The 20,883-nt window shown below is 35.2% G+C and overlaps 1 protein-coding gene across 2 annotated transcripts in view; it reads right to left on the bottom strand.

Annotated features, from left to right (window-relative positions):
* Positions 1-20,883, bottom strand: part of NECTIN3 (nectin cell adhesion molecule 3) — a 128,081-nt gene that overhangs the window by 65,335 nt on the left and 41,863 nt on the right. For both annotated transcript variants that reach the window (XM_029214225.1, XM_029214224.1), the window contains exons 2-5: positions 20,387-20,728; positions 11,123-11,419; positions 7,924-8,041; positions 3,723-3,874 (exon numbers count right to left, since the gene is read on the bottom strand). In XM_029214225.1, coding sequence (XP_029070058.1) covers positions 3,723-3,874; positions 7,924-8,041; positions 11,123-11,419; positions 20,387-20,728 — 909 coding nt within the window. The remainder of the gene's footprint in view (positions 1-3,722; positions 3,875-7,923; positions 8,042-11,122; positions 11,420-20,386; positions 20,729-20,883) is intronic.

The following is a 20,883-nucleotide window of genomic DNA, read 5'->3' as shown; positions in this document are numbered from 1 at the left end:
AGGAATATACTTTGATTTTTAGGCATGAGGAACTTAAGTGATATATGAAAATTTGCTTCTCTAGTCTCAGAGATGTAAGAGGTATCAGGGAAAAAACACACACGCCAAAAGCAACTAGAAAAACACAATTTCAAGCAGTCGGTTAGTCCTGGACAAAGAGCCACTGTACCACCATGAGTAATAACTGAAGTTGAATATTGCAATCTTGAATATTGTACCTCTTGAACAATAACTTATGCCAATGTGGGAAAATGTATAACAAAATTTCAAATAACTCAGAGTTGCTAATTCTATTCTGTTGTGGGTAGAACTTTTTAGCCTCCAGTCATAGCATACCTTCCTTTTACAAATATTTTAAAATATCATTTATGAAATTTTAAAATATAAATTTTATTATTGAGATTAAAATGTTTTCCTAGAGGAAAATGGGTACATATAACTCAAAATGAAAAAGATTAACTTTCTGATCATTTACTGTATAAGTTATGGCCTTTTATTGTAATAAAAGCCTACTAGTAGGCTTTAATAGTCTGTTGGGGAAAGCAATTTATATCTAGGATACATGATATACACTAAGAAGCTCGTAGAGGACCTAACTAAACTCAGTACAGTATACTGTATTAAAGACTGGACAGAAAATTAAGTCTAATTCTTGATGATTAAAGAAAACCATCTCATATAATGCTATCTTTTTCTGAAGTACTCAGTGGTAATTAACTGTGATTTTTTCATATTTACTCAAAGTTTTGTTTCGACTCTTATAAGACTTAGTAGAGGTTGATTTTAAAATGTGTAAAGTTTATCATCAGTGGTATATTAGTACTTCTGTCAAAAATAAATAAATTCACGTAAATGCAGACTGAACTTTTATTCTTTCCTGATTATTTTCTTCTCAAATGTATTCATGCATGCGACAAAAGTTTACTGAACACTTACTATGTGCTAAAGATTGCTGCAGAGGGTGAGAATACAGTATTGATTAAAGCACACAAAACTCCTGCCCTCTTAGGACATATGTTCTAGTGGGGGTAAAAACAGGCAAGCATATAAATAAAATATGTAGTATGTCACATGTAATATGTACTGCAGAGAAAAAATAAGGCAGAGAAGAATGACAGACAGTAGTAAAGGGGTGAGAAGAGAGAGGTTTCAATTTTTTTTTTTTTTGCGGTATGTGGGCCTCTCACTGTTGTGGCCTCTCCCATTGCGGAGCACAGGCTCCGGACACGCAGGCTCAGCGGCCATGGCTCACGGGCCCAGCCACTCCGCGGCATGTGGGATCTTCCCGGACCAGGGCATGAACCCGTGTCCCCTGCATCGGCAGGCGGACTCTCAACCACTGCGCCACCAGGGAAGCCTGAGGTTTCAATTTTAAATATGGCTGTGAAGGTGATATTTGAACAAATACCTCTTTCCCTGAAGGGAAAGAGGTATGAGGATATCTGAAGAACATTCTAGGCAGTGGAAACAGAATGTGCAATGACTCTGAGGTAGGAATGTGCCTGTTCTGTTCAGAGAACAGCAAAGTGGCCAGGGTAGCTGAAGCCAGGTGTACAAGGGACATAATAAGAGGTGAGCTCAGGGAGATAATCTAGGGCCATAACGTGTACAGAGCTTATAAATCACTGTAGAGATTTGGTTTTCATTGTGGGCAAAATGGGAAGTCCATGGAAGGTTTGGAGGAGAGGACTGACATGATCCAACATGCCCTTTAAAAGGATTATTCTGCCTGCTCATTTGATGACAGATTGAAAAGTAGGAAAATTAAATGGCTGTTCTATAGTGAAGTAAGGGTTGCCTGATGGTTTGTGCCAGAATACTGGCAACAAAAGTGGAGAATTGGTAAGGTTCTGTATATAACATAATGAGAGAGCTCACATCAATTTGTTGATGGATGGGGTGGGGTATGAGGGGAAAATTAAAATCAGGAGTAAGTATCAAGGGTTTCATGCCCTGAGCAAATGTAAGGATGGAGCTACCAATAACAGAAAAGGCAAACACAGACTGCTGGAGAAAGAGATTCGGTAGCAAGAGGCAGAAGAAAGATGAGGAACTCAGTTCTGAATATATATTATACTTCTACATAGGAGGTTAATGATCACTAAGAGGCAGTGGGACACACAAGTCATGAGTACTGGGAAATGGACCCAGAATACCAAAGATATAAATTTAACATATCACCAATAGATAAGACGGCAAAATTGAGGCTTGATATTTAAATGATTACATAATTAGAACACATTGAGCCTAGGATTTACAAGTAATATCCCCACACCAAATTTTGTACAACAGAAATAAAAAGTAATCGGTCCTTAGGTAACCACATTTTAAATATGGATTTCTTGTGGCTTTAAGATTCCTTTTTTTTTTTTTTAAATAAAAAAAACCTCTAAGGGAAGAAAGAGAGACTAATATACTAATAGATTTACACCAAAGCACTGCTGTTGGCAGAAAGGACTAGCTAGAGATGTACAAAGCTCTAATCTTCTTGTGAGATACATGCAAAAAATAATTGTGTATCATGTGCCAGGCACTAAGTGCTGAGTATACAGTAATAAAAAAAAAACCACACAAATTGTTTAAATATGAGGATAGATAATAGGTAAATAAATAATCATACAACTACAAACTGTGGTAAATACCATGAGAAAATAATATGGGAAACTGTTCTTAGATTAAGTGATCACAGAAGGACTAAGAATGTAACATTAATGCAAGCTTAAAATTTCTCTAAAATCATGGAAAAGAATCTGAAAAAGAATATATATCTATACATATATAAAACTGAATCACTTTGCTGTACACATGAAACATTATAAATCAACTACACTTCGATTTAAGAAGATTTAGTTTTAGACTGAACAGAGAAAAAAATCTTAACTACCTATTCTCTAATTACCATACAAACCTCCATTTCTCAAGATTCTCTTCCTTTTTTCCTCTTTCCATTTGTTAGACACAAAGATTGCTACATTCTTATAGTCAGGAGGGAGACGTTTAAAATATTTATATAATTTTTATAAATAAGCATTCCATTGATAATTTATTATTTATAGCTACACCCAGGAAAAATATATTTTTGGCTCCAACTATGTTTTGTAAATACCCAAATATATACTCAGTCAAACTGATAAAAACATTCACAGTGAAACAAATGGAATGCATAAATTCTAAGTTCTTAGTGGCTTATGGACTGACCATAAAGCACATCTTAAATTTTATTTCATTGGAACATTTTCAGTAGCGTTCCTACTTCACCTCTCAGTAACTCTATATGGTATAGCCTCATATTGAGTGACAATGATATTTAACAAGAGGTTCATCAAAATTGATATCCCATTTTATTTATTAGATACGTGCAGAGTAGCTTACCAAAAACAAACAAAAAAATCCAACATTTATTCTTGGTGTAAATACGAAAGAACCTAGAAGGGTACATACTACCAATAAAAAGAATATCTAATACTATTTAACTGAAAAATTAGCTATATGCATAAGGTCTTAAAATGTATATGAACTTATTGCAGAGACGTTTTGACATTTTTTAAGTAATGGAATGCCACTTTACCTATGTATTTCAGGTAGATTATTTGGAAAACCTCACACTGAGGAATATGTATCTTCACAAGTATAAATTACTGCCTAGATCATAGTGTTATTGTTATGATTGTTGTTACAGAAATAATTTAAGTAACTCATTTTGTGAGTAAACAGTAACTTACCTGAAATATAGATGACCTTTTGATCACTTCTTTGACCAAGGGAATTGGTCACTTTACAGACATAAACACCAGAATAATTGAAAGTCAGTGGATGGACAAAATGAAGAGTATTGTCTGAAGCCAATAAACCATCAGGCCACTGTCCATCCAACCTATATTTTAAAAGGCATAAAATTACTTTAAATATCTTCAGATTCTATTTATTGACAGCTATTTAAATAAGATATTATACTTCCTAGTTGTCAGTGAAAGAATCAGTATCCTTTAGGTAAAAGTCACTATGAAATAAAAGCATATGTTATGAATTTTCATTTTAATAGAGATGAATTAATTGATAAAGTCCATTAAGAATACCCATTCTTTCAAAATATCAATGCATATCAATTAATATAAGTGAAGCTAGGCTAACATATTAGAGGGAATAGGAGGGAAGGAGAGAAAAAAATATGTGATTTTTAAAGAATTACATTTGGAAAACTGGAAAATTAGAAATATACATTATTTGAAGACATACCCATAGTATCCAAATAATTAAAATAATTCTCAGTGAATTATGAATCTATACATGATACATCTACAACTTTCTTAACGAAAAGTCATCATTTTAGTACATGATAATGTTTTAGCACCTTCTGTAACATATTTAAAGAGCAACATTTAATACGGAACAAATAAATCTATACTGTGCCCTATCCAAAGATGGTTAATTTCTAAAGCACCAACAAGGGTCTTCTTATACAATAATTTCACTCATAAGGTAGGCATCTGTGACAACAAAAACCAATGCACCTTTGGTATCAATAATAACTCTTTTTAAATGGTTTCTCAACTAATTGGGTTAAAAGTCCTATCTGGTGTACACATTATTATAAACCATAATAGGAATAAAATCCCACTACAAGAACTCTAAAACCATTCATTGCAATGGAACTAAGTATACTGCTATACCTCATTTTTCCAACCTTAGGGTATACCCCATGGGGGGAAGAAAACCAATAGGTCTTTATTTTGAAAGTGTTTTTACAGCCCATAAATTATTTTTTAAGATAAGAGGATAAAAAGTGAAGTAAACCCAGGCACTCAACTACTACTATAGTTTGAGCTAAGCAGATTTTCAAAAAGTGCATTCACTCGTTCACTCAGCCATCCATTATTTAATTACTAAGAACTTACTATTTACCATACTCTGCTCTGCTGGTATTGCTGAAATGCACAGGTAAATAAGATTAGGTCCTTGCTTTCAATGATCTAAGCACATTAGTAGGAGACCAACAACTAATTACAAAGCTAATAAGAACACAGAACAATGAAAAGGTAGAAAGAAGCAAATCAACACTGGAGAACAGATGGAAGGATTTTGGTCTGTGATCTCAAGTGCATAAAAGAACAATCAGTAAAATCTTTTACAGTTGCTATGACTTTAATTTGCATTGAAGGATAAAGGTAATATTCTTACATGGTTTAAAGAACAAAAACAAAAACCCCATATCTTCTTCTTAAGAGGACTTTGGAAAGAACATTTTTACAAGCATCAGCTTTCAAAAGGTAAACCCTTTTTCTAGGAGTATAAGAATGAATATGAAGCCTATGTATCTTATCAGTTAGCTCTGTACTTTGGGCCCAAAATTCTAACCCCTTTAATTCTGAGAAATATAAAAATGGCTTATAATCCTTTAAAGTTGTTTATTCAAATAAGCTAGAAAAATCTAAATATCATATTAAACTCACAACAAATGACATGCTAAGCACCTTCCATGCTCCTGTACCTATGTTACATGATTTATATTCACTGTCTCTACCCTCACAAAAACTCTATGGGGTACCATTATCAATGAGGAAACAAAGGATTAGAAAGGTTAAATAACTTATTTAAAGAAGACATCTCCGGGCTTTCCTGATGGCGCAGTGGTTGAGAGTCTGCCTGCCGATGCAGGGGATACGGGTTCGTGCCCCGGTCCGGGAAGATCCCACATGCCGCGGAGCGGCTGGGCCCGTGAGCCATGGCCGCTGAGCCTGCGCGTCCGGAGCCTGTGCTCCGCAATGGGAGAGGCCACAACAGTGAGAGGCCCGCGTACCGCAAAAAAAAAAAAAAAAGACATCTCCCAGTACAGACACCAGGATAAGAACTCAGAATTGTATGAATTTTAGAAATACCCTATCACACATCTTAACCAATGCCTTCTTCCCACATTGAAGAAAATGGAAGGCCTTCTCTACTTTTAAAACTTTATCTTTGCTTAAAGACAATAGATTGACCAAATATACTCTTTCCTCGCACCCACAAAATACCACCTAAAGTAAGATTAAAGGAATGAAAAAACTATTAAAAACCAACGCGGAGAAAGAAAACAGGAAGTAGAATCCATCAGATGTTTCAATAAACTTTTAGAAGACAGAAAACAGATGGGGAAAACAATATATGCTTTAGGACAATGTTTCCCAATCAGGAGTAATTCTGTCTCCAGGGGACATACCTGGTATGTCTTGAGACAGTTTTGGTTGTCACAACTTGGGGTGGGGGGAGCATGTGCTGCTGGCTGTAGAGAATAGCAGCCAGGGATGCCACTAAACATCCCACAATTCACAAGACTGCCTCCAACAACAAAGATTTATCCAGCCCCAAATGTCAACACTGCCAAGCCTGAAAAGCTCTGCTTTTGGCTGAAGAAGTGCTTGCAGGAGGCATGTGAATGAGGAAGCAGCTAGTGTGGTCCACTGAACCCAAGATCTGGAGTTTGACTCACTGTACTGCAGAAGGCCAGAGTGAGGCAGAGGGCTAAAAATAAGATCAGCGGAAAGTTGAAAAAACAAAAAAACAGACTCCTCTCAACTCTGTACAGATACCAGGCATTTATGTTTTAGGCAAAATAATGAAGGTTAATTCAATAAATAAACTGAATGGCCATGAAAAAAAGAATTCTACTCTTCAGTAACTGATATCTGAAGCTCCCCCAGTGAAATAAACTCCTCTCTAGTTGATCACTCGAAGTGGAATCTACCCAGTAGGTACTCCCTATTTAAAATAAAATGCTGAAGAGTTTCCACTCAGCATTTTATTTTAATGCATCACTGTGAAATGACTGGACAACTGAGAAAATTAAGAAATATCTACAAAATGAAAGACCAAACAAACAAAAAAAAGAACCTGGAGGAAAAAAGAGACAATATGTAAGAAGCAGAAAAAACTCTGCAGAGGAAATAATTCTAGTATCCCTAGGAAGAAACCAGAAGATACTACATCCATAAAATACGAAAAGGATACTATGAAAATGAACAGAGAATAAGAAAACACTCTTAGAAACTGAAAATATGTCAAAAGAAAATTTTCAATCAGTGGAGCAGAGGGATCGAGGAAATCTTGGGAGAATAACAAAAACTGAAAACTAATAAAGAATGTTTAGTATACAATAAATAGGAATTCCAGTACAAGCAAACAAAAAAATAAGCAGGGTTAATGACCAAGGGGAAAAAAAGAAGAAAAGAAAAAGAAAGAAGAGAAGAGAAGAGAATCCACAGTTGACAGATACAATTCTCTAGACTGAGAAGGTGTGGGGCATGGGGGAGGGGTGCAAACACTGAGAAATACGAAAGCAAACCTCAATATAGCAGTTTGAAATTCCACAGATAAAGAGAATTAAGGATATTCAGATAGTAAACTACACAAGTAAAAAGAAGCAATTATTAGCCTCAGGAAAAACAAACAGCTTTAGAAACAAAACAAAACAAAATTCCAGTATACTACTTAACTCTCAGTAAATAATATTTACCTGTCATAGGAAGGCAACGATTACACAGTTTATTTCAAAGTAGCTTAATTTCATTGGGACGATGAAGGTCAGGAATATGTATATGAGTATGTTTATGTGTGAAGGGGTAGATATAAAATTAAATTTTCATTTTCATAATAAGAAGTCAATAGACAGTGTTAAAGATTAGTAAATTAAGAAGCAGCAGTTTAAGACCGATGATGATAAACACCAGAAGGAATTGCTAATATCGCCAAAGTAGCCTCCGAGGAACAGAATCGCGGGGGCTGGAAGGTGGGGAGAGGTGGGGCAGAAAAACACTTAGAAACCCTTAATTTAATTTCCAGCTCTTAGTGTAATCATATATTACACTGATAAAAACAACTTCCAATATGCATTTAAGAATACTTTTGACTTTTAAATAATTTCTCTTTAGAAGTATCTAACATTATTACCTGCTCCACACAGATTTGAAGGGTGGTGGATTTGCATCAGCATTACACTTGAGATTAACACCTTTTCTTCCTACAAACCAGTTTCCATCATAGCCTGTTACTGAAACCTCAGGAGCGTCTATAAAATAAATGCATTATACAACAGATTATCTTTTGTGGATGATAGATGCAATACACAACGATAAAGCATTAACATAGTACACAACTTTAGAAGTGGTGTATTTTCCTTCTCTCATATACATAAGAAATAAGGAATACAGTACTCAGTAAATACTGGTTGACTAAAAGAATGATTGAATGAATGGACAATGAGCACCAAACACTAGGCAGCCATAAGCATGTACAATTCTAGTTATTATGGACACAGTGTAAGAATATTCACAAACCTATAATCACCAAAAGCAAAATGTAAGAGTCCTGTTATGAAATACGCAGAGGTATATGAACAAAGAAAATATAGTTGGTAATTTGATGAGACATGGCATTTAAGTACCAAGTCACTACATAAAACTGTCTTTAAAGAAATGTTTAATTCAAAAGGAAATATCCCCTAAGAGATACCAATTACAAAAAATAAAATAAAGTAAGATTCCTTATATTACAATTAATTAATACCCTTTGGGCATGTAAAGATGTGACAAACTTTCTAAGACTATAATCACAACTAAAGTAAATTATCTGAGGCCTCAATTGTTCTAAAACATTAAATTTTTATTCATGGCCTAAAAGTACACAAAGGTCTTTTAGCATATGTGCAATATAATTAGCTAAATGAGCAATTATCCACATCTACCATCAATATAAATTTATACCTTCAAACTGTAAAATCCAATACTAATCATTCATTCAACCACCATTGTTTAGCTCCTATTAAGTGACAGGCACTGTTTTAGAGGTTTAGTATACATGTAGAATCTGTATTCACAAAACTTACATTCTAATGGTAACAGGAAAGATGACATTTTAGAAACTTTAACTAAAATCCGTTATGAGGGCCAAGAAGGAAAAGAATACGATACTAAGAGAAAAGATAAAGAAATGCTATTTATGTATGGTACAGGGACGTTCCACCCTTCTGTGAGCTATACAAGTAAACTAGATAAAGGGTACGTGGCCAGATGGGAAGTTAGAGAGAGACCAGGTCAGTCTTTAACTCTGCAGGGAAGCCTGAAGTCAATCAAGTAAGGTTTACAAAAAAAAGTAGTAAAAAAATTAAACTTTTTATACTAAGGTACAATTACCTTAATAATTAAAAAAAAGTCTGCCTCTTATAAATACAAAGAATTAACAAACATTTTTTCTAACTTAAAATTGGTAATAAAAAATGTTACTGAAAGAACAGTACAGATGTATGTGAGTTTAAGTTATTTTCAAAGGAGGAGAAAATAGGTAGTAAAGTATCCCCAAAGAATACCTCCAAATTTTGAGATATGAATTCTGGATATAAGATTTTATCTCCTTAAGCTTTGTTTACATGTTTCAGAGGGCCCAATTAACAGGAGAAAAGAATACTCTGAGAACATTTTAGGAGTAGGCCACTAAATCTAAACCATAATTATAAAGTTTTACATCAGGAGAAATATTTTTACACATTTAGAATTTCATTCAGGCAAACAATAATAGTATAAATACTGAAGAAAATTTCAGTCATTATTAGACACAGGGAAGAAAAAAACATATATGAGAAAAATATTAATGGTACTTACAACCTGGATGTAAATTTTAAAAGAAAAAGTTAAAAGTATGTAAAAGCAAGAAAGAAAAAAAAAATTTTATTTGGATTCTCCAAATAAGTGAGGAGAAAAGAAGGTACAGTCAGCCCTCTGTATCCATGAATTCAGCATCTGTGGATTCAACCAACTGTGGTTGAAAAATATTCAGGAAAAAAAAAATTCTACAAAGTTCAAAAAAGCAAAACTTGAATTTGCTGCATACCAGCAAATACTTCCATAGTATTTACATTGAATTTATAGCTATTTACATAACATTTACATTGTATTAGGTATTATAAGTAATCTAGAGATTATTTAAAGTACATGGGAGGATTGTGTAGATTACATACAAATATTGATACTATGCCATTGGTAACTGAAGGAGTCCTGGAACCAATCCCTCATGGATACCGAGGGACTACTACTAGGACTGTATTTGCACTCAAGAATACAATGGTAATAACATCCATGTAAGACAACTTCTCAAGTTTAACCCTGTAAATGTTTAAAAAGATCCTTAGAATTAGTTTTAAAAACCATTAATTATACCAAGTGTAATGAATATGTGTAAAATTCCATGAATGTCATATCAAAAAAAACAAAACAATAACAACAAAAAACAGAACATTTCCTTCAAAAAGCTACCTAGATTTATGATCTGTGCATGGATGGAAATGACACCAGAACCTAAACACTTCTCCTAATTTTATCTTTAACCTACTTAATTTTCATTATCTTTGCTATATGCTACCTACACCATCACTTTTTCTCTTGCTCAAAATTTTAAAATGCTACACAAAGAATGTATCAAAAATGAGAAACTTTATAGAAGAGGGGAAAGTATATACACACATGCACATATCCACACAAACATACACACAAGAGAGTATCCCTTAACCAAAAAATAAAAGCACAAGATGGGCCAGGTTTGAACTTTATCTAAGATTATTATTATCCCAACGATGACTCTGTTTTACCTTTATGAGGATCTTACAACATGATCAATAAAATCAGACTAGAAATAATACTGAAAAAACACAAATTTTCAAACTAATTAAAGTGCATCTAGGAAGTAAAAGATCCTTGCTGAAAACATCATGGGTAGAATCAATAAAAATGAATAACAGCTAAATTAATTGGATTGGAGGAGCTGTTTTTCGCCAAGTATTGCACATTCTGAGGTATAAATTTCCACAATTTACCTAATCTAGCTTATTTTTAAGGTCTAAAAAGGACAAGGTTAAATAATTTTAAGTTGGACAGCAACTTTAAAATCATTGTCTGTCTTTACAAACATAAATATGTTCTGGTTAAATGGAATTTCCATGAAAATATTTTTTTAATTAAGAAAAAATGTCAACAAGGAAAATCTATAACAATATCTGAATATTAAATATTCAAACTAAAGACAGCTTGATACAGAATTATGTTAAAGGGAGAAAATAAAATGCATGATGTTTAAAAGGTAAATGTTATTCTTTACTTACACTGTATGTCTAATATGAAAGAATATCGGATGTCCTTTTCCAAGGCTGGATGTTTTACAACACAAGTAATCCGCCTTCCTCTAGCAAATCTGGTAGGAAAAAGCTTGTATTGGCTGACAATTGTTGCTGTTTCATTTGGAAAAGAAGTCGTAGTGGATTCCATTTCGCCAAGATCACCTTCCCAATCAATATGTGCAACTGGTTTTCCAGTGGCTGCGATACAAATGGCTGCTACTGTTTCATTTCCTCCATCAATTAAAGAATCTGGCCCTTTTATCAGGCTCACAGTGGGTTCAACTGTTTAAATTTAAAAAAATTAGTTACATTTCAATCAAAAGCGTATTCACTCCTTCCAAGCCACAACTAGCCATATTTCATAAACTTAGAGACAACTGCATATAAAATACACACACGTTAAATGCCAACACCAGCTGGATTCTTGAAATGAGAAGATCATGAACCAGGCCAAACAAAAAGCAAGACTTTACATAACCATCACAAAGATGGCTCTCCCTGGTAAAGATACACTTTTCTTTACAGGGACAAGTTTTTGAGTTTTCCCCAAAATTAGTATATAAAAAAAATTCCTGCAAATTTGATCATAATTTCCATTAGGAGATTAAAGGTACTACTACTCTGAAAGGAGATTAAAGGTACTATTACACTACTAAGCCTATGGCACATGGGCTTAGATGCTCTGTGGCACATGGTATCTTCCTGGACCAGGGCTCGAACCCGTGTCCCCTGAATTGGCAGGTGTATTCTTAACCACTACGCTACCAGGGAAAAGAAAAAGTGGTTTTAATATATAATGCTTCAATTTGCAGCAAAAATGTTTACAACACATTTAATATAGGTACTGTTAAAATGTAATGTCACTAACAGTTTATTGAAGTGTACATGCTACCTACCTTTATCTGGTATAAGAAAGCTCCTCAGCAGGGGAAGTAACCTTAATGTTAGACCCCTTTAATCTACCCTCCATATATATGCTAGCTACCTCTTCACATTTTCCAGCAAATTTTATATGCTCCTTTCTGTGTAAATTCCTGAGTACTCACCGTCATGAATTCTTTGGCTCAAGCCTATAGGTTACTGTGTGCATTAAATTTTTAATCTAAAAGACTTTTTTTCATTTCCAAAATTTCTAATTGGTTCATTTTTTTAATATTTTTTGTCTCAACTTTCTGCTCCTGAGATTTATTTATGTGGGATCATTTCGCCTTAGATTATTATTTTGCAATTCTTTTTTCTACTTTTTACTTTTAGATCATTTAGATTTGCATGCAATTGTATAAATTATTAGTTTTAACTACTGTATGGTTCATTTACTGTTGGACATTGGTGCTATTTCCTGCTTGGTACAAACAATTTTATAAGAAACATTTTCATTCATGTATCTTGGTATATTTGTATAAAAGTTCCTGTAGTTTATCCCTTGGTACTATGTTTATTTCCATTATTTACCAGATAATGCCAAAAAGCTTTCCAAAGTACAAATTTACTCCCAATCTTAGTACTCTGGTTGGTCCAACATACCCACTACAGTTGACAGCCAGACTTCTCAAAGTTTGCCAACCTCGTAAGTATGTAACAGCATATCATTGAAACTTTGTTTCTAATTTCTCAGATTATGAATGATGTTAAGGATCTTTTCTTGTTTATGAGCCATTTGGAATTTCTTCTTCTGCAAAATACCTATTAAAGCCAATTGTTTTTTTCTTACTGATTTGGGAGAGTCCTTTTCTGATTATATGTGAAAATATCTTCCACCAGTTTAGGGCTTGTCTCTTTACCCTATGGTGTGTTTTGATGAGCAGAAGTTTTTAATTCAAACGCATAAAATTTATCAGTTAACTACTTTTATATACAGGCACACCTCATTTGATTGCACTTTGCTGTATTGTGCTTCATAAATATTGCATTGTTCACAAATAGAAAGTTTGGGGCAACCCTGCATTGATCAAGTTTATCAGCACCATTTTTCCAACAGCATTTGCTCACTTCCTGTCTCTGTCACATTTTGGTAATTCTCACAATATTTCAACCTTTTTCTTTATTATTATATGTGTTATGATGATCTGTGATCTTCGATGTTACTACTGTAAAAAGATTACAACTGGATGAAGACTCAGATGATGGTTAGCATTTTTTAGCAACAAAATGTTTTTTAAATTAAGGTATGTACGTTGCTTTTTAAGACATAATACTATTGTATCAAAACTACAATAAGGTATCACCTCACACCAGTCAGAATAGCCATCATTAAAATATCTACAAACAATAAATGCTGGAGAGGGTGTGGAGAAAAGGGAACCCTCTTGCACTGTTGGTGGGAATATAAATTGATACAGCCACTACGGAGAACAGTAAGAGGTTCCTCAAAGAACTAAAAATAGAACTACCATACGACCCAGCAATCCCACTACTGACGTATATCCTGAGAAAACCATAATTCAAAAAGAGTCTGTACCAGAATGTTCACTGCAGCACCATTTACAATAGCAAGGACATGGAAGCAACCTAAGTGTCCAGCGACAGATGAATGGATAAAGATGTGGCACATATATACAATGGAATATTACTCAGCAATAAAAAGGAATGAAATTGAGTTATTTGTAGTGAGGTGAATGGACCTAGAGTCTGTCATACAGAGTGAAGTAACAGAAAGAGAAAAACAAATACCGTATGCTAACACATATATATGGAATCTAAAAAAAAAGTGGTTCTGAAGAACCTAGGGGCAGGACAGGAATAAAGATGCAGACGTAGAGAATGGACCTGAGGACATGGGGAGGGGGAAGGGTAAGCTGGGACGAAGTGAGAGAGTGGCATGGACATACACTACCAAATGTCAAATAGATAGCTAGTGGGAAGCAGCCGCAGAGCACAGGGAAATCAGCTCTGTGCTTTGTGACCACCTAGAGGGGTGGGATAGGGAGGGTGGGAGGGAGACACAAGAGGGAGGGAATATGGGAATGTGTGTATACACATAGCTGATTCACTTTGTTATACAGCAGAAACACATCATTGTAAAGCAATTATACTCCAATAAAGATGTAAAAAAAAAAGAAGACATAATACTACTGCACACTTAACAGACTATAGTATAGTATAAACGTAATTTTTTTTTTTTTTTTTTTTTTTGCAGTACGCGGGCTTCTCACTGCCGCAGCCTCTCCCGTTGCGGAGCACAGGCTCCGGACGCGCAGGCTCAGCGGCCATGGCTCACGGGCCCAGCTGCTCCGCGGCACATGGGATCCTCCCGGACCGGGGCACGAACCCACGCCCCCTGCATCAGCAGGCGGACTCTCAACCACTGAGCCACCAGGGAAGCCCTAAACATAATTTTTATAACACTGGGAAACCAAAAAATTCATGTGACTGTTTTACTGTGATATTCACTTTATTGCAATACTAGCTTTATTACAGTGGTCTAGAACTGAACCCACAATATCTCCAAGGTATGTTTGTACTAAGAGTTACCTGTCTACTTCGAGGCCAAATTACTATATATATCACATAGTAATTTGGCCTTGAAGTAGACCAAATTTCTTGTTCTCTACAGAAATTTAAGAGATTGACTTATCCCTTCAAATGGTAAGCACTGTTGTTTAACAGTCTGTGTCTGATAATTCCAACATCTCATGCAGGTCTGTTTCTGTTGTCTTGTTTGCACTGGCTGCTGCTTGTGGAGTCTTCTTTACTTGTATGCCTGGTTATTCAAGCAGATGAATCCTTGAGTTTGAATAATGAAGGTAGAAGTAATTTGAGGCTGAGAATGCAGTACCTTTCTGTGTTTTCTTCTGCTAAGCTAGCTCCTGAGAACACTATCCAGTCCAGGATCTCCTTAATTTCAGACTACTCAAGTGATATAAACCAGGCCTAGAAGTCTATAAAAAGACTGGTTTCCTACATGTGTACTATTATTCTGAAAACTGTTAAGCCTTTGGGTACCAGGAGAATATAAGAAAGGTTATTAGACATCCCATCTTGAGCAGACTTGCATTCAGCTATTTGTCTCTCTCACTTCTCAAGGTTCTTGAAAGCTTAGTTCATCATCTTAAGTGTCTCTTCTAAATTGTCTAATGTCCCCAAGGTTGAATACAGATTTCAGCTTTCGGTACTAGGTTTATTTCTATGTTTCCACCTTCTCTTAGATTTGGTCTAGTTATATTCCGCACTATGTTGTTATTTCTTTGAAGTTTTCAATGGTTTTTAACATTTCACTTGCCCATCCCCCACCATGGGAGAGTTAATGTGAATAACCTGTGCCATCAATAGAGGCTTTTATCTTCGAGGAACTTAAAAAATTACCTTAAAGTCAATTTTAAATTGTTATTTCTATTTCTTCTGAAGGGAATCAATCTCCTGGTTGTACACTTCAGTTGCTTTCTAAAGTTACTTTTCTCATATTCCCCAACATTTAAGTTAACTTCTCTGCACCCTTCCCTGTCTAGTGGTTTTGTTGTTGCTTCCTCTTAAGATGCTACCCAATGCCCTATATACTCTGATTTGGGGGAACATGAAGTTTTCCTGGCCCTGCATTAATGTCAGGATTGTTAAGCCTACTTCTTTCTGTTGGTTCTTTCATCCACCTCAAAAGTTTCCTCTCACATGCACATAGATCAGTACTAAGCCAAAGAATTCAGAGGGCCATTCTGTAGGTCTCTAAAGCATACACATTCTCTCTTTCTCTCTCATGTTCCCTTCTTTCCAGTATTCTGTTCCACAAATTCTAATCACCTGTCCAATCTGTCTCTTAAACTCAGTAAGACTAGCATTCTCTACCTGAATTCCTTGTCACTGAGCTGTCACTGGAAACTGCCTAAGGAGAAGGCTGGAGCAATTGTAGAACTCATCTTGTTTATTTTCCTTCTTTCAGGGATCATAATCCTACCATGCCTATTAAGCTGCCTAGTTTTTTTGTTGCTAGAGAGAGAAAGGGTAAATCCAGTCCCTGTTACTCCATCATGTGCAGCAGTGGAAATCTTTTTTTTTTTAATTACAAAAGTAATATTACTAAAAATTGGAAAAACAAAGAAAACTTATCCACAACTGTAATATCTTAATACAGTCATTATCATATTCTTCCATTTCCTTCTCTTATTTGTTTCTAGTTTCTATATAGATGTAATCATGGCATACCTACAGTTTTGTGGCTCATTTTATTTTCAAGCAGCAATACTTCTCTTAACTACAATTTTAACAACTATATAATATCCCATATATCAAAAGGAAGTAACCAATTGTACAACTCTTCTGCTATGGGGCATCTGCTGTTTAGTGTTCCCAAAGCTTTTTGCTATATTACATTCCCTTAATTCACTTTCTATTACTACTACTCCTTTGAAACTCTAATGTCACTGCCTAATCTATACACTCAATACTTTTCTTTGCCTGTTCTCTTTGACTGATTTGGTAAAATTTGATACTTAGTGCAGTTCTTCCCAATCAGTTCCAAAAGAATTAAGTTCTAATGCCTTCAGGTATCTGCTGTAAGTAATGAATTAACTTCTGGGCTATGCATTTAGAATGATAGTAGCTATGTGCCAGCCTTCGAAGAACTGAAAAAATGGTCACTGAAATCACTTTCTGTATGGCTTGATTCTCACTGTAGGAAAAAGCTGCTAGAGTAATCTTAAAAACTTTTTTCTTCTCTTGATATGAATAATATTACTTTGACAGTTTTTCTCAAAGCTATCTATTTGAACTCCTCATCTCTATTTCTTCCAATCTCTGCCCTAATAAATACTGAGTCTTAGGCCTTCAGTTACTTTTTATAAGTTTCTTAAAAACTTTTATCTGATAAACACTACTACCTGGATGATCCCTGATTTTATTTGCTTTTGATACAAAGCTTGACTCTATAGTTTCTAACCACCTACCTGGAATTGTTTGCCTATGTATCCTCCAACTCAATAAGCCAAATGTTGAGTTCATCGTCTCATCCTCCCAATCCCCAACATGTTTTTCATTCAGATATGCCCATTTAAATTAACGGTAACATAATTTACTCAATCACTAAGGTTCAAAACCTGTTACTGTTCAAACCTCCCTAGTTTATTATATACAGTCAGTTACAACGTTCTGCTAATTTTTCCTTTGTAGTAGTTCCCTTCCTCACTCAAGTGGCAGAAATTAGAAAATTAACTTCAAGCTTTCATGGCCTCATGGCTGAGGCATTATGATTTCAGGACTCTTCATTTCAATCCATCAAAAACACCAGACTCATCATCTTAAATCACAACTTTCATCACATTACTTCTAAATCAGGTCTACGAGTCAGGTATCCCTCTAAGCAAGGTGAGAAGATGGTCAAAGCAGTGTTTCTCAAACTCTACTGTGCATAAAAAGTACTTGGGGATCTTGCTAAAATGTAGATTTATCATTCAACAAGTCTGGGAGGGGTCTGTAATTCTGTATGTCTAACATGCTCCCAAGTGATGCCACTGCTGCTGGTTCATGAACCATGCTTTAAACAGCGAGAATCTGGGACTTCCCTGGTTGTCCAGTGGTTAGGGCTACATGCTTCCACTGCAGGGGGCACAGGTTTGATCCTTGCTCAGGGAACTAAAATCCTGTATGCCGTGCAGCGTGGCCAAAAATAAATAAATAAATAAATAATAAACAGTAAGAATCTGAGAATAAAAGAAGAGAGGTGAGAAGAAGTACAATGCTGTACACTAAGTTTGCATTTCCAGCAATATAAAGCTCAAATTCCCCATCTTAATATTTAGATTACTTTAAAGTGGTCCTGCTCTACCTTTCTAGCCTTTAATTCTTGTATTTTATATAAATCCTTTGAACAATCAACAAATTACTCAGTGGTCCTGCAGAGGACACTTGGTAATGTTGAGAGACATTCTAACTTGTTGAAACTTAAGGAACTGCTACTAGCATCTAGTGGGTAGAGGTCATGGATACTGCTGAACAGTCTACAATGCACAGGACAGCTCATCACAAGAATTCCAGCCCAAAAGTTCAACAATGCCAATTCTGAAGAAACTCTGCCCTAATATATGCTGTTTTCTGCCTCCCTGCGTTGGCTCATTCTCCTCCCTATACTTCTTTCCTGTTTGCCTACCTAAAACCTATCCACCATTCAAGGACTGGCTCAACTACTTTTCTACAAAACATTTCTAAACTACAGAGTTTATTTATCCATTCCTATGCCCTACTTAAATAACATTTAGTGTATTACTGCTACATACCAGAAACTCTTACAGGCTTTAGGGATATAAAGTTAAATTTTAAAGTGCACAGTTGCAGTCTACCATAAGTTTATAGTGAAGAAGACATACAATAAGCATTATGTTAATTGCTACAACAAAGATAAGCTCAAGATACAAAGGCAAAAGAGCAAAAAACCCCCATCAAATTGCAGAGGGGTAGATATTTCAAGAATGGCTTCCAAAAGGATGTGGTTTGGGGCTTCCCTGGTGGCACAGTGGTTAAGAATCCACCTGCCAATGCAGGGGACACGGGTTCAAGCTCTGGCCCAGGAAGATCCCATATGCCGCTAAGCAACTAGGCCCGTGTGCCACAACTACTGAGCCTCCACTCTAGAGCCCGTGTGCCACAACTACTGAGCCTGCATGCCTAGAGCCCATGCTCCACAACAAGAGAAGCCCACATACCACAACAAAGAGTAGCCCCCGCTCGCCACAACTAGAGAAAGCCCAGGTGCAGCAACGAAGACCCAAGGCAGCCAAAAATAAATAAAATAAATTAAAAAAAAAAAAAAAAGATGTGGTTTGATGAGGAGCAGTTAAATAGAAGAATCTAGAAGAAAGAGACAGGAGGAAAAAGGTGGCAATCCAGGCATAAGAAAACTACACATGTAAAAAAATAGGTGTTAATGAAGTATAAATAGTTAATTATGATTATAAAATTTGGGTTGCTGGGAGAAGTAGAGCAAGGAGTGGAATAGATGAAGTTAGAGAAGAAGACCCAGCTAAAAGCATGACTAGTCTTATACTACCAACAGTCGAGTTTTAAACCACTGAGTATTGTGTTAATTTAAGGGGAATTACTAAAATTTAAAGCAAAACGTCTTATTCACGAGTTCTCTCTTCTACATGCGAACTATTTATCTATTTTTTCTTGACACTGAATTTTTCTGTGACTTTTTTTACCCCAATGGCTTGCACTTGATTTTTCAGATATTTATGCCCTGCCTTCCAATCAAAACAGGTCTCAAAAGTATCAATTTTGTAAACATAAGTTATATTTTTCCCACAGCTCTTAGGGCAGGCTCTTAAACATTAAAGTCTTCAAATATTTAATTATTTCTATTTTTAAGTAGTATTTCTCAATATGAAAAAATATATAACATATTTGGACAAAATTTCTTTCCTGCACATCAGTGACCCTGAAATCATGCCATTAAATATTAGAGGCTGTGTAGTTATTTGGTTCTCTGGAAGCAGACACTGAGATCAAATGAGGAGTACAAAAGGCTTATTAGGGAACAACATCTGGGAGAAAAGTGAAGAAGGATTGAGTAGGGAAAGCTATCAGCAGACCTTACAAAGTCCCTGACAGGCAAACAGGCAGATTCATAGCAAAGACCACCCATTAAAGGAGTTCCACTCTGGGTGGAAATGGCTACAGTTGCTTTTACTCCTTAATCCTCCTTCTAGTATTATAAAAGTACTCACCAGCTATTCCAAATTGGTTTACCTTTCACTGCAGGTGACTATTTTAATGCTAATAAGCTCTTCCTAAATTCTGCTATAAACTTTAATAGTTTTCAGATAGGAAAAGGCAGAAGATCTTTCAATGCAAGCAATAGACCAAGATTCAAATAGCTATGCAAATCCACAACAGCAGAAATAAAAGCTGATTTGAAAAACAAACATGAGATGTCAATGGCTCTAAGACCACAGTCACTTAAAAAATGGAAAAGCTTATTTAAAGAGGGTAATTTAAAGGTTGAAAATTTGAGGGGAAATAATGAAAATAAATGTCAAAGAATCTCAGCACTTAGTATTATAAATAAAAAACAATCTTTCATGAAGAAAGTAAAATAGCTATAAATTACACAGCTTTATATAGATACACAGGTAGATAGGGACAAGATTTAGTTTAAACTGAGAGTCTAGAATCATAGAATTTTATGACAGAACTTGAAAAAACATATCTGAATTATTTTATTTTAAACCTACATTTATATATAATTTCAATTATTTTAAGTTCTTGAAAATACTTTTACAATAATCCTCACCACACGACCAAAATATACAATTTAAGTACACCTACCTAATACAGTTACAGTTGTAGAGGACTGAGCATTTCCAAGTGGGAATGTAACAGCTTTGCATATATATTGTCCAGAATCAGAGAATCCTATGTTATGTAGAGTAATTGTTGCATCATTAAGTGAATAGTTTTTAAACAAGACCCTTCCCTGATATTCTCCTTGAACAGAGAATCCATATTGAGGATGATGAACTGCAACAGTCTGTGCACTTTTGCCATGTATCTTCTCCCATAAAATTTGTGTTATAGTTTCATTTCCTTCAATTAAACACTTCAGTGAAACATTCTTTCCCCATACTGCTGTGACATGTGGCTCCACAATAACTGGTCCAGCTAAGGCACCTAAGGAAAAACAAAAAAGTGTAGTTCTTAAAAATGAAAAAAAGTTACATTAACATATCAAATTCCCTCCCTTCCTGTTTTCCTCTTCCTTCTTCTCCTTGTGTAAGTACACACACACACACACACACACACACACACACACACACACACACACA

This window comes from Monodon monoceros, unplaced genomic scaffold (genome assembly GCF_005190385.1).
Source record: "Monodon monoceros isolate NGI ecotype Baffin Bay Population unplaced genomic scaffold, NGI_Narwhal_1 Super_Scaffold_11, whole genome shotgun sequence".
Taxonomy (NCBI): Eukaryota; Metazoa; Chordata; class Mammalia; order Artiodactyla; family Monodontidae; genus Monodon; species Monodon monoceros.
The sequence above is the reverse complement of the archived record's forward strand: the minus strand, read 5'-3'. Positions and strand labels throughout refer to the sequence as shown.